Below are 14,995 nucleotides of genomic sequence, written 5' to 3'. Positions count from 1 at the left end.
TAAAGTAAAATTTTTGACTTGTAAGAAGGGACAGAACTCTTCATTTGACAGCAATAATTAAAGGGGTATGAGAATTGTAAGCAAAGTATTAGCATGGCATGCAGCTCACCCAATTTCCCAAAACAAAAGAACCCTAGGAAAGAGCCAGTTCTGGCTCTGGCCCTGCTCTTTTGGGTAGCACATGAGTTTATATGGGAATGAGTCATCTGACACCAGACGTTCAATGATACCCTGACAAGGACTCTGTGCTCCCAAACACTTCAGTAGGTGATGTATATGTCTGGGAAGGAGCACGATTTGGACAAAAACATGGACTAGGATAGTAGACAGATAGCTTCATTGAGGGATTGAATGAGAATATTACTTTACCTTATAACAAGAAAGACCTGAGGGGAAACTATGCCAGCCTTCAGGACAGGGGTCTTCAGGCTTGGGGGCTGCTTTTTCAGGCTCAGGGCGCTCACTTATTTTCTTGCAAATTGAAAGTGCTCTGAAGCTTCTGCAGTCTTTTACCTCCCACTTTCCGAGAGACTTTCCCGTAGCCATAGCCACACACCCTCCTGGAGAAGCTGGGGTTGAACAGAAAAGTTTAATTAAAAATAACATTAAAGGGACTTCCCTGGTGGTCCAGTGGTTAAGAATCCACCTTCCAATGCAGGGGACGCGGGTTCGATCCCTGGTCAGGGAACTAAGATCCCACATGCTGTGGGGCAACTAAGACCGTGCACCGCAACTACTGAGCACGTGAGCCACAACTAGGGAGAAGCCTGCATGCCACAACTAGAGAGAACCCAGTGCACCACAACGATCCCACATGCCTCAATGAAGATCCCAGGTACTGCAACTAAGACCCGACGCAGCCAAAACATAAAATAAATATTTTTTAAAAAACATTAAAAAATTAAAGCCCAAACATTTTCTAGTGCCTACACACTTTATTTGATTCAAAGTGGGGAGAGAGAATAGGAAAGAAAATGGAGGAAATAAATGTGTTGTTCACAATAATAATGACAGTAATACAGAGAAGTGTTTACTACTTGCCACGTACTATTCTAAGAGGATTAAGTGAATTGATCCTCACACAGAGTGGATTCTATTGTCACACTGAGGTACAGTGAGGATTAGTGATTTGTCCAAGGTCACATGTGAGAAAGTTGCTGATCCAGAATTGGAATCTAGGTGGTGTGTGTGTAGAGCTGTACCCTAAACCACTATGATGCTCAGAACAGTCTAAATCGCTCATATTCACCTAACAGCTTTCAACAGTTTTTAAGCAACTTAGTAAACCTCAAAACAACACTCTCAGATTCAGATCCAAAGGAAGAGCTGGTACAATAAAGGTAAAAGGAGGTGTGTGGTAATATACATTTGTTTACTATTAATTTTATGGCAGCCAGAATTTTATTTACTCACTACAACATTAAAAGATAGTTTGTATTGTCAGATCCATTTCCAGATGAAGAATTAGTGACTTGCCCACAATCATAGTTAGTGAGTGGAGGAGTCAGAACTTGAACCCAGATTTGTCTGGCAAAATGCCATGCTCCCTTTCCCATTACATCACACTGCTGAAAATGCACAGAGGACAAGAAGAACATGCATTGCAAAGTAATAAGGACAACTTCCACTCCATCACACAGAGAAGCCATATGGTCTCATGTCTCATTATACAAGGACAGCAAGAGGAACAAGGAACTGGGAAAAATAATGCTGTGTTACCCTGGATGGGTGTGCTATTTTCTCTTATTCTACCCCCTATCCATGGCTTGCCCAATGCAAACCAAACTGGCTGAATCTGGGAGTAATAATGGTTAAGAGGACTTAAAGGCAGTCTTTCTGGCTACAGACTGAGAGAATAGCTATTACAGCTACTTCCTAAGCACCCCTGCCCCCAACCACTGAGGCTTATCCATGAGGAATGTGACACTGACTCTACAATGTCTGAGTGTCTATAAAAGAAATCATGTATTTTGTATTTTAGAACATTCTAATTTAAGATGAAATTTAACCAGGATTAGCATCTGCATCCTCCATCTTCTACTAGTAAAAAGATGACCTTGTTATTATCAATACCACTCATATTTATACTAATGATCATGTATTACAAATTTTGTGGGCATTCTCTATTTCAAATAGTGTGTTTAACTACACATTCACATGTTCCAATTTCTATGTTATAAAAATGGTCTTCATGATTCCATTATACAAACATAAGAAAATATAAATAATTCAAAGGAAGAAAAGTCGAATGCTGTCTCAAAAAGCGAAAGTCCTCTAAAAAGCATTGAATTAGAAATCAGATCTGGATTTTAGCAATTCAATAACCAGGTAACGTTCGTCAGGTAAGTCACCTTTCTAAGCCTCTGTTTTCTCAACTCTAAAATCAGAAGGGCCTTCTGAGGCCTTTTCTGGCTCAAATGTTCTGATTCTATGGCTAATTATGGTCAACGCTTCAGGCTAAAGAAGGATAAACTACCTTTCAGAATAAATAATACCTATAATACATTGCCTCCTTAATTCTCACCCATTGAGAATAATAGAAATAAACACATTCAATTTTGGAGAAAGAAGTTAAGAAGCAGAGAGGTGAAAATGTAAAGTGCTCCACAATGAAGCTTCTAGGTTCTGTTTGAGACTACGTGGAAAAGATAACAAACTCACACTGATGCTTCTAGCTCTGTGCCATTAGATGGTGGTTTCTGAGAACTGAGTTTTCTAGCTTTTATTGGGTAATTGCAGAGGATTTCATAGGGAAGACACAGTCGCTGCTTCTATTTATGGTTCCATAGACAGACTCTAGTCCTGAAAATCATCATCTCCTTCATATTTCAAGGTATGTGAAGAACAGATTTGGGAGGAATGCTGCCTCTCACAAGTCACTGTATTCTACAGCTTTCAAGGCTAAGGCACTCACCTGGCTCAAGAAAATTCCAGTTGGAAAAGGTTACAGCCCGCTTTATTCCACCAGCACTTCCCCAACTATACTCTCCACTTGCATCTTTATCTCTCAGGCCAGTCCAGAAGTATTTTTCTGGAGACTTAGTATACTTTTTAATCATATCATTCAGGTATTCTTGCTCAAATCTACAAAATGAGAGTCAAATTAGTAGGTGTTTTTTTACAGTGACTGAAATACTATATAAATTGAAGACGCACTTTTTTTAAGGAAGATTATTTAGCAAAGGAGTTAAAAGTTCACACCTGCTAGTTATAGTCAGATTGCAGTTGGTTCCAAAGGGGACCTCATCCTTGTAAATCTTGTAACAGGCTTCTCCATGTCTCTTCCAGCCCTAAATCAGAGGAAAAATATCACACTGTCTTCTGCACTTGATAACAAGCAAGTTTCTGTTACATAAGTAACATCTTACAACTAAGGGAAATTAAGGACATGGACAGGGAATTTAAACACATGATGAGAGTGGGATACAATTTCATAGAAAACCTCCATAAGCCTGTGAGCCTGTGTCAGACAGAAGGAATGTCTTAACTTTCTTTACCCCTAATGCCTAGCTCATCATAAGAGTATAACAGTTGTTAGTTCAATTATTTTTGAATAAGAATAATACGAGTAAGAGAAGTAAAAGATCAGCGTTGAGGATACAATCATATACATTTTTATAGAAATTCATGAATAGATAATTAGTTTTCCTATAACTCTTTCTTCTTCTGTAAGAGTGCCGATATCTACGATTCACCATCTTCTGGCTTGCTCTAACGTATAAATGAACAGAACCTAGTAATTTCTTCTATTTTCCAAGTCTAAAGTATTTAAGTCTCAACTAACATATCTAACCAAGAAGGTATAATATTGCTTAGAAAAATTTCCACAGGGGTTTTACATACCTCAACTGGAGGACACATTTTATCAGATCTTGTATCATTCAATTTTTCTCCCTTTTTCTTACATACATATTTAAGTTTCTCTTCACATGATTGGACCTTCCACTGACCTAGCTTTTAAAAAACAGAAAATAATTTTTCCCACAAGAGAAATTATTTGCCACATATTTAGAATTGAACTCTTATCTTAAATCAAGATAGTTTCTTCCCACAACTATCAGGGAGGGAGAGGGGGAGGAAGGGAAGGAGGAAAGGGAGGGGGAGAAAATGAATATAAATGAATGATTAAATCTGAGAACATACTCCTAGAAAATGCTACCCAACAAACCTGGAAGCCTGTTACTTCAGCATCACCTCAAGGTCACAGTGGGGATGAATTTCATTTTCTTATAAGTGTGACAATAAAACCACCAAAGGACACTATACAGAAGTTGAAGAGAGAAGAACCCAGCCCACAGGGTTGCCAGAGTTCTAGTCTTCTTCCATATGACACAGCCAGTTTGTCCACAGGTTAAAAAACTTTGGGGCAACGATAGCCAGGACATGGAAGCAACCTAAGTGTCCATCGACAGATGAATGGATAAAGAAGATGTGGGACATATATACAATGGAATATTACTCAGCCATAAAAAGAAATGAAATTGAGTCATTTGTAGTGAGGTGGATGGACCTAGAGACTGTCATACAGAGTGAAGTAAGTCAGAAAGAGAAAAACAAATACCGTATGCTAACATATATATATGGAATCTAAAAAAAAAAATGGTTCTGAAGAACCTAGGGGCAGGACAGGAATAAAGATGCAGATGTAGAGAATGGACTTGAGGACACAGGGAGAGGGAGGGGTAAGTTGGGATGAAGTGAGAGAGTGGCAAGGACATATATACACTACCAAATGTAAAATAGATAGCTAGTGGGAAGCAGCCACATAGCACAGGGAGATCAGCTCGGTGCTTTGTGACCACCTAGAGGGGTGAGATAGGGAGGGTGGGAGGGAGACGCAAGAGGGAGGAGATATGGGGATATATGTATATGTATAGCTGATTCTCTTTGTTATACAGCAGAAACTAACACACCATTGTAAAGCAATTATACTCCAATAAAGATGTTAAACAAACAAACAAAAGAAAATTTGGGGCAGGTCACCTAATCTCCCTGTCTGAGTTTCCTCATATTTAAGATGATGATGGTGATTAGAATAGCTACTCCCTAAGAATTTTAGAATCAAAGTTTCTGCCAACTCTACTTCAGTCTAGACGTCAAAGTTCCAGCTTTCAAATGTGCTACTTAACATTGATTTTGCTTAAGTCACTCTGCTTTCTTTGAATTAAATTTTAGTAAGTCAACTGTGATACAGGTCAGTTTTGAACGTTGGAAGCTGTCTAGATAAGCCATCAGTTCACTCTGGCCTATGGGACCTCATTTCTATCTTTGATACTCTTTTAAAGATATCCTGTGTACCCTTTTAAATAGAGCATTAAATGTGACACCCTTCTAAATTCAGCTTTACACCTTTCTAAAAACATCTTTACTATTGAAACACTTCTAAATAGCCCTACCATTTATGGCTTCCACTTAAGTCTCTCTAGAAGTCTGAGTGACACGTCTGGCCTCCTAAACAATTAGGAGTCCACAGGAAAGTGCTACAAACAAAAATATAGAGATACGTATGTCCTTTCGGCTCAATAGTTTATTTTGGACTCTTCTGAAAGTCCAAAGCATGCTCAGTAAACATTTATGCATTCTATAGGAGTAAGATATTCTCTGAACAAAGTCAGACCTAATTTTTTAACAAAACTAGTTTTTCAGTTCTCAAAGTTGGCTTACTTTGATCTGAACATGAGAAGATGGGATTTTCCAGGTTAAATTGTGGCTATCTGCTAAATATCACACTGGTGGTACTGAGAGAAAGCAGCTTATCAGAAGCAATCTGGCACAAGAATCTGAGCTCTAAAGGGATTCTCTTGATCGGTTTCACACCAGAGAAGATACTCTCAGACAGGAATTGGGTTGCTTCTTTAGTAATTGCTTTATTTACCTTTTCTCAGCAGCTACTGGAAAGACAGTCTACAGTGTTATTACCTTTTATTTTCTTTCCCAGCTTAAACACAAATATCCCAACCAAAGTCATCTTATTATTATTATTAGATTTTCAGGTATAACAATAAGGATATAAATAAACTTGAGGAGGCTTCCTACCTTTCCTAAATAGGAAACACAGCTGGGAGTCTTATTGTAGGGAACATGTGGCTCATTCTCATCCCAATAAGTCAGAGTAACTTCAGTACCATCTGACCACTGAAATAGAGTTGGTGTGTTTATGTTCCTAAGGCCTGTCCATATTTCTTCTTTGGCATCTAAAAGAAAAATGTTTTATTTGTTTGGTTACTCAATTACATACTTCAATATGTACACTGCTACTGAGTTTTACATTCTGATATGGGGTGTTAGGAGCCTTGACGGTATTTTTTTTCTTTTAAAATTCGAATTCAGTAAATGGTATTCTTAATTAACCTGTAAAAGTATTGATAAGTTAGGCAGGCCCGAGGATGAGGGCTTTTCAGGTCACTTATACAGGTAGGGTACACAGGTGGAACAGCTGTACTATGACCTGTAGGCTGGATGTTCCTGATACCTGGTTTAGATAAACCTTGTTTTATGAGAAATAATGAAACTCTACAAATACAGTCATAGATATTCCAATTAGAATAAGGATATTGTCCATCACAGCCATGGAATGACTATACTGCCTTCCCAGGTAAAACAACTGGCACCATGCTGGCACAGAATAGGTATCTAGTACTTACTATTACTATGGGTGAATCCTAGGAGGAGGTCTTAATACTGGCTCTCTAGTGTTTTGTTCTTCATTTTTCAGCTTTCAAATAATTATAAAAGTGAAACAATCATCACTTAAGTGTTGGGAGTAATTTAAACAGCATTTAGCTTATGAGAAGAGGGAAATTATTCAATCAATGGTTGTACTGTCAGGTTGGTAGTTGCTAGCTACATGCGGCTATTTAAAACTGTAAATCAATTAAAATGAAATGAAAGTAAAAATTCAGTTCTCCAGTCGCCCTAGCTACATTTCAAGGGCTCAAAAGCCACAAGTGGCTGGTGGCTACTGAATTGGACAGCACAGATTATAGAACGGTTCCATCACTGCAGAAAATTCTATTAGACAGTGCTGATGTACAGGATCAAACTATAAGCTTTTCATTCTTGCTAAGAATCTGAAAACAGGGATACTTTAAAATGTTTTAAACCTCTCAAAGAGAATATCTTAAAAACTTACCCCCATTATGGAGTTTTGTGACAATCAGCTCCACATCTGCTAAAGAATGAATGCTGATGAGGTCACTGCTGAAGGTTTTGCATTTCATATGTGCCTTATCCCAGGAATCGCTTTCATTTACCAGCAGATAGCAAAATCCATTATTTGGCAGCCAGTCTGCTGCATCACAGCGGGTATCTGAGTATGTCCAAACATCTGGAGGAAAAGAAGCTATTTATATTCCAGTAAAGACACATCTATTTTGAATCAATATTTAAATTCTTCAATATTGAATTGCAAATTCTTCTTTCTTGAATCATAAGGCTTCTGGAAAACTGGAGAATGTGATGTCAGATGGTAGTGACATGAATTTTTGTGGTGCCTAATGTATACATAACATCATAAGAGTGACTGCAGGGATTCAGATAATAATGTGACTTTAAAGTGATACAAATGTGCTACATGGCTGGCCACAGACTATTTAAAGAGGGATTGCCCTTAGTCCTAGTAGACAGAAGAAAAGTGTGGGGTAAGCCAGTTGTTCACAAATCTCTTCCTGGGTATGGGATTTGTGAGGTTCCCCTCCAGTCTCTGACTGAGAGATTATGAAGTTGAGCCTCCTTTTCATGTATGGTCAGCTTAGCAAAGGAATGTGCATTAATGCTCACTGTTGAACAGAGAGCAGGCAGATATTTAAGGAACATAATAAAACATTTATTCACTTTACACCCAAGAAATGGCATCACTGGAGGAAAAGGGCATCTCTGGACCTCTTCTTTCCTCCCCTCTGCTAGTCCTACAGTCCACGGAATGAGGGATTCTTTGTTTTGACTATAATAAAACTCACTCAAGTGATGGTCAAGAAAGATTAGAGAAAAAGAGCAAGGTATAAACCATACAAAATACTTCTACCTACCCCTCTTAAAAGAACTAGAAAACAGTTTGGCTTTTCAGGCTTCATGGATTCGGACCACTTGGAATGTTTGTTATAAGAAAACATAGCATCTTAAAAATGTGGACAGTTTGATTTTTACTAAACGATAAAATTCAGGTTCAGCTTCTCACACTTGTAAAATAACTCAATTAGCTTTAAGGTTCTGAAATAGCACTTATTATTATGATATTTTACAATTATAATAAAAGAACAGAGGGAAAAACACCCATAATTGAACTTGAAATAATTATTTTCATATTTTAGTCTTTGTCTCTATGAATACATAGTTTTACAAGATTAAAATGATAGGGAGGCATATGATTTTGTTCTGCTTTTTTTTTTTTTTTTGCGATACGCGGGCCTCTCACTGTTGTGGCCTCTCCCGTTGCGGACGGAGCACAGGCTCCAGACGCGCAGGCTCAGCGGTCATGGCTCACGGGCCCAGCCGCTCCGCAGCATGTGGGATCTTCCCGGACCGGGCACGAACCCATGTCCCCTGCATCGGCAGGCGGACTCTCAACCACTGCGCCACCAGGGAAGCCCCTTGTTCTGCTTTTTGTATTTTCCTGCTGGCACAGTTATTTTAATAAATGCATACTGTTCAATCATGTGGAAGCATCTTGATTTACTTAACAACTGATACTACAGGATATTTATTTGATCTATCATTAGTCATCCTGGTTTATTTTCATTTGTGCTGTTTTTTCTGCTATGCCTTTTATCGTATGGACTAAATTTGGTTTGAATCAACTTGGAAGATAAATGTTCATTTTCCCCTATTATTTTTTAAACTTAAAATATAGCTTTATGCTCCTATTTGGATGATAAGAAATTTTATGCTTTATTCTCTTCCCCCAACATTCCTTAAAGCAAGACATTTTAAAACCTCCTCTTCTCCTCCCAGTTTTAAGTATTAGTTTTTCTTATTCAGTGAGGATTTAATCAAATACCAGGTATACGGCGGGCGCTGTGAAAGACAGTAGGGCATTTCTCTTCTCCATTCTTACAAAGATTTTTCTTTCAAACTTTTAAACTTTCTGCAGCTCAGAAGTTGCAGCTGTCCTGTGTCTCTCTTATCCCCGAACTCCCTGGAAAAAACCCCCTCTGTGTACATATTTTGTCCATCTGCACCCCTCCTTTCTACCTGACTTAGCAACACAAAGAACTAGTCTGGCAAAGAAGGAGAGAGAGGTGGGCAAAGAAGGGGTGGGCATTGTGGGGAAGGGGGTGGGAACATTCCCGTGTCCATCATTTTTTACTTCCCACAGAGGCAGGTAATATGTAAGACCTGGCCTTAAAGCAGTGGCCCTCAAACTTGAGTGTGTATCAGAATCACCTGGAAGGCTTTTTAAAACACAGATAGCTGGTTCCCACCCACAGAGTTCCTGATTCAGTAAATCTGGGGTAGGTCCTGAAAAATTTGCATTTCTTACAGGTACAGGTGAAGCTGATGCTCTTGGTCTGGGGAACCACTCTGCTCTAGAGAAAGAAGAGCCACCTGTGAACAGAAATATATTTCCTGTCTAGAATATCTCTACCTTCTCATGGGCATACACCAAACCAAAGTTTTACTCATGTGGAGTTGACAATATCTAACCACAGGTTCAAAACCAAATACTCCCCTGCACTGGCAGTATCAGGTGAAGGAAGGGGGAAAACAGGTATCTGAACTGGATTCACTTGACTTCACAAAACTGTAATTGTGGGACCTCTTTGTTGGAGGAAGTGAGAAAGGTACCTGTCAACTCCACTGTGTTATTTAACAGTTTCTTGCAGACGTAGGGCAGTTGAGCCTCACAGGAAAAACTCTGCCACAGACCCGAGTCGGCATCCATTCTCGCACAGCTTGATCTGCCAATTACAGGTGCACTCGGCACATCTTGAACAGCAGGATTTTCAAAGAGTTAAAAGAAGAAGGTTGGGGGCAAGGGTGGTGGTTAGAAAAAATAACTTGTATTCCTAATTTTCTGCTTTTAGGGGGACTCATAAAATAGTTAAAACTTTCAACTAAATTGAAATGTTTAAGCTGCAACGGACAATCACGTGCTTACCTATGTCTTCTTAAATACAGGATATGGCGGGGGTGGGGGGGGGAAGGAGTACTCTGATCTGTTGTAGTTAATTTAAAAAACCAAACCCAAAACCAAACCTCTGCCCCAAACCAACTTGCATGTCGTATCTTGTGGTCAGGAGCTCTTAATTTGCTACCCTACACAATAAAAATACCGATTTATGATTCTGCCATGCCTTTAAGGCTTTAAGATTAAATTCTCTTTAAAGATTTTATTTACTGAGATAATAGAAAATTTATTTACTACTTATAAAATTTCATTAACTAAAATGCCCCATGTATTGGTATCTTCTTGTGCTTGTTTTTCTTATATGTATGCAGAATATCTTGGTACTGAAGTTAGTGTTAACTTTTACATTCTACATTTGTCAGAAGCCTATGGTTTTATTTTTTAAAAAGGTAACTAAACCTTCTTTCCAGGGGGAAAAAAGGCATTTTGGCTAGTTAGTGAGTTAGGGTTTGTTTATTTAGTATAAAATTTTCTTTAAGGTCTTTTTTTGTGTATTAAAATATAACCATTATGTTGTCAGCACTTGGGTGCTGCAGTGGAAGACACCAAGAGTTTGAGGAACTATTTCCATATCAGAGTTAAGCTGCAGATGAAACACAACATGGGTCAGTCATGGACACGTCAAGTCCTCTTAGGGACACAGAATGGTTCCTGGGCCACGTAGTGGGGCTCATTCTGCTCCTATCTAAAAATGCAGGGTCACTCTAAAGATTAGGGACAAATGCTCAGTTGCCCATGCTGGGGGTCAACTTGCCTATAATGGTATCAAAGGGTGTAGGAAAGAATATTCTTCTGAGAGGTAACCATAATAAGGTTTGAAATTTGTACAAGCTCTCAGGGGATGGGAAGCTCTTATTTTTTTTGAAGCTTGTGCTCTGTGCATAGTAAGCGGAAGAGGGAGCAATTACCTGGGTCCCAGTTGAGAAAGTTTAATGGCTTGTGGTCTGACCATTCCCAGCCTCTAGCAGAGTACAGCTGATTTAAACCAATCCAGAAAATTCTTGGAATGCCTTCTTTTTCTGTAAGAATTACACATTTTTAAAAAGTGACAAAATTACCTGTTATTATCTAAGTCAGACTTAAGTTTTTACTAATAGCAAAAATATCTGAAGGCCTTGATTATGAGGCAGGAACCCTGTAGGTGGCTGTCTATCCAACAAAGGCAGGTGATGCTGAGAGGCAACAAAACCGCAGTCTATTGAGAAACCCAAAGGCTGCTAAGTTAATTCAATGCTGCTTTCCCATTAGCTTGTCCAATTCCCTTTCTTCTAGTAAGAACAGAATTTTCTCAGAGTAGCTGTTTCACTATCTATTTTTAACCCTCTTGTACTGATATAGAAAAAGTAGTTTCCAATACATATCTGAGTTTTGAAGGTCTGATTATATTCCAGACTGACAGTTTAAATTCGTTGAGCACATATCATTTGCCAGGTACTAAGGACATAAAAACCAAAATGATAAAGTCCTGCCCTCATGACAATTTCAATCTAGTAGGACACAGATATGGATCCCCAAATGGTGACGTGTAACCAGTACTGTTTCAGAAATATGTACTGAGCTAGGCAAGGGATATACAACTCTAGAGTCCAGAGGAGACATTAAGGCTGGAGATACAGAATGGGACACACACACACACACACACACACACTCGTGTTACAGATGAGATGCATCATTCAAATTTATTATTTGACAACTAGATGACATTAGCATAAAAGAAAAAGAGAAGCAGAAATACTTTAAATAGAGAAGCTAAGTGCTGATATGCCACTCAACGTGCACATGCTCACAAGCAATGGATGCAGTCATGCTTGTCGTATGGGGCCATGTGTATTAAAAAAAGAATGTGCGAACAATTGTAAGGATTTTCACACCACTGTCAAGGAAGTCAATACCATTATTCAAGAACCTGGTGAGACTTTATCGACATCACAAAGAATTTGAAGATATTAAAGGCCAGGTAGAAGAGATAAAGCAACTAATGAAATGGTCTACAGAAGACAAAGATGATGTTGACAAACAGGAAGAGCTAACAGGTTGGAATCTCTATAAATTTGTTGAAATATTCCCAGCAATAAAACACATGATAACAGTTTCTCAATTCCTCCCAGAGAATTCTGTATGATATATTATAGTATTATATATATAATTCATGTATCTCTATATATAAATATAAAATACAATTCTATATTACATAACATATATATTATATAAATATAAATAATTCTTAAAGTATGGATTTTGTTCCATCATACATATCAGATATATCTGTGTGATTTGCATGCAGAGAACCATATCCATACTTTAAGGGCTCTTTGAGGGTAATTTTGACTCTATGTAATTTTTGCCTTACTTTCACACTTTAGAACCCAAATGCCTAAAACAAGTAACTTCACCGTAACTGACACCTGGGAGTGGAGGAGAATCCCTGGGTAAAGCAGAAATAGCACGAGCAAAGACAAAAGCGGCCAAGAGCAGTAACCTGGACACCAACATCCAAGGGATGGGTAGGAGTCTGGGAAGAGGGTGGTAGGACAGAGGCCCAATTATCACTCCAGTGAGGAATAAATGTGAGGTTAAAAGTGAATTGTGGGGCTTCCCTGGTGGTGCAGTGGTTGAGAGTCCGCCTGCCGATGCAGGGGACATGGGTTGGTGCCCCAGTCCGGGAAGATCCCACATGCCGCAGAGCGGCTAGGCCCGTGAACCATGGCCGCTGAGCCTGCGCGTCCGGAGCCTGTGCTCCACAATGGGAGAGACCACAGCAGTGAGAGGCCCGCGTACAGCAAAAAAAAAAAAAAAAAAGTGAATTGTAAGGGCTTCCCTGGTGGCGCGGTGGTTGAGAGTCCGCCTGCCGATGCAGGGGACACGGGTTCGTGCCCCGGTCCGGGAGGATCCCACATGCCGCGGAGTGGCTGGACCCACAAGCCATGGCCGCTGAGCCTGCGCGTCCGGAGCCTGTGCTCCGCAGCGGGAGAGGCCAAAACAGTGAGAGGTCTGCGTACCACAAAAAAAAAAAAAAAGTGAATTTTAAGGATACACTGTGCTTTCCAGGAGCTTCACTGTGAAAGATAGAGGGAGGGCTTCAGGGTCTAGGGAAAACATTTTTAATGGTAGAAGTTTAAACAAGTTTATAGTCTACTGGGGAAGAGTTAATAGAGTGAGTGTCGATAAAAGTATAAGAGATAGAAGAAACAGTTGATGTGGATACAATGAGCTTGGAGGAAGTAGTTAACCTTGAACGAGCTGGAGAAATAACAGTATAGATAAATTTGTAAGTGTGAGGGTGACAAACTAAGGGTTCACCTCACTTTTCTCAAGGAGATAGATGACAAGGATACTCTCTCTACTAAGGAAGGAGAAGGTGGATGTTTGGGTAGATGGCTTGAGGAGAATGCTGAAGGGAACTCTGGATTTATCCTTCTCTTTCACCTTGTTAGCATAAGCGAAGGCTGCCAGCACTGGCATAGCAAGACCTTGAGGAATTACTCTAATCGAAATCTTTCTTCATTAGTAAATGTGATTGATTTTCCAGCATTCCTAAAGAGGTCCTGGGAACTATGACATATTGATGGTACTCCAGACTCAACCATACCCTGACATTCGGAATTCCTTTCATTCATCTCTAACCAGGGATACTATAGAGGACCAATCCTTCCCATCTATCCCAAGTTCAATGTCCTCTTTTCCATGAAGACTTTCCAGATACCCCCAGCAGGAAGTCTGAATAATCCTACTGCTTCCTATGAATAATCCTATCGTTCACCTGCACACGACAAGTACACATTTACAGTGGAACGCAATGATGTTTGGAGGATGTCAGGCTCTTGTTTACTGCATCACAATGTTCTATTTGTGATCTGTATTGATGATGACTTATTCTTCACTAGAATCGTAAGATTTTAAAATTGTGACTGCTCTTTATGTGTCTCGTGCCAGGTGGGTGTGATAAATTTTAAGGGCCCTGGTTGGGCAAATGCAAAGGGCAGGGATTTCTTATATGGCCTGGACAATTTGGAGCTGGATTTTTTCCTTCATAGAGTCCAGGCAAGGAAAGCTATGATGCATTCCTCCAAATGCATCATTAGATTGTTTGGCAGGGCATTGACCAATTTGAGACTCTATCAATGCCCATCTTTGCCATCAAGAATCAGATGATCGCTAGCGTTAAGTTCCTATATCTAATCAAATGGACGAGTCCAATGAGCTAGATACTCTTGACTGTTCCCAACACCCCTATTCCGACATGACCCTATATTTCTATTCCTCTTCCCACAATGAGAAACTGCAGGGCCTGATAATGGTCATGCATCTGGGATGAACATCAGAAAGGCCACAGCCAGCAGGAGCCCTGACCTAGGAGTGTTCTAGCCTTGGGTCACTATCAAGGTAGTTCAAAGTGAGCAGCCCCTGAGGCCAGAGATAAATTAGAAAGAATTGAAATGTGTTGTTCCTGCTCTGGGGACTCTCAGTCCTCCCTTGAGCTCTGGGGTTGAATCTGTGGTTACAGGTCCCTGGGAAGGCCAGAGCCATAGGAAATTAGACTCTCAAATAGAATCCATCGAGGCTGAGGAAACCAAATCCCCACCGTAGGTCCCTGTATTAGTAAAACAAAATCGAAACAAACTAATTAGGTGCAGGGCAGGCACAAAAGAGAAAGAAAGTTCTTTTAGACTGCATGGGATTTATCATCAAGAGAGCTGATTCTGCTGTATTTCTGTCAGCAAATTCCCTAGTCCCACCTAACTACTAGCTGCGAAACCCTGAGGTCCTTTGGGAATAACATTCTCCACTATCCTCTGCGTAGGTACAACTCTTATTTCCCTGACTAGATCAAGCACTTTGATCACAAAATCTCTGATTCACTTTTGTGGG

At 39.7% G+C, this 14,995-nt stretch overlaps 1 protein-coding gene across 2 annotated transcripts in view; it reads right to left on the bottom strand.

Moving 5' to 3' along the window:
* Window positions 1–14,995, bottom strand: part of LOC116757123 (CD302 antigen) — a 130,664-nt gene that overhangs the window by 97,939 nt on the left and 17,730 nt on the right. For both annotated transcript variants that reach the window (XM_032638506.1, XM_032638503.1), the window contains exons 5-12: window positions 11,035–11,145; window positions 9,784–9,924; window positions 7,133–7,327; window positions 6,037–6,194; window positions 3,844–3,954; window positions 3,202–3,290; window positions 2,915–3,084; window positions 370–569 (exon numbers count right to left, since the gene is read on the bottom strand). In XM_032638506.1, the coding sequence (XP_032494397.1) occupies window positions 370–569; window positions 2,915–3,084; window positions 3,202–3,290; window positions 3,844–3,954; window positions 6,037–6,194; window positions 7,133–7,327; window positions 9,784–9,924; window positions 11,035–11,145 (1,175 nt within the window). The remainder of the gene's footprint in view (window positions 1–369; window positions 570–2,914; window positions 3,085–3,201; window positions 3,291–3,843; window positions 3,955–6,036; window positions 6,195–7,132; window positions 7,328–9,783; window positions 9,925–11,034; window positions 11,146–14,995) is intronic.

Source organism: Phocoena sinus, chromosome 7, assembly GCF_008692025.1.
Source record: "Phocoena sinus isolate mPhoSin1 chromosome 7, mPhoSin1.pri, whole genome shotgun sequence".
NCBI classification, from domain to species: Eukaryota; Metazoa; Chordata; class Mammalia; order Artiodactyla; family Phocoenidae; genus Phocoena; species Phocoena sinus.
The sequence above is the reverse complement of the archived record's forward strand: the minus strand, read 5'-3'. Positions and strand labels throughout refer to the sequence as shown.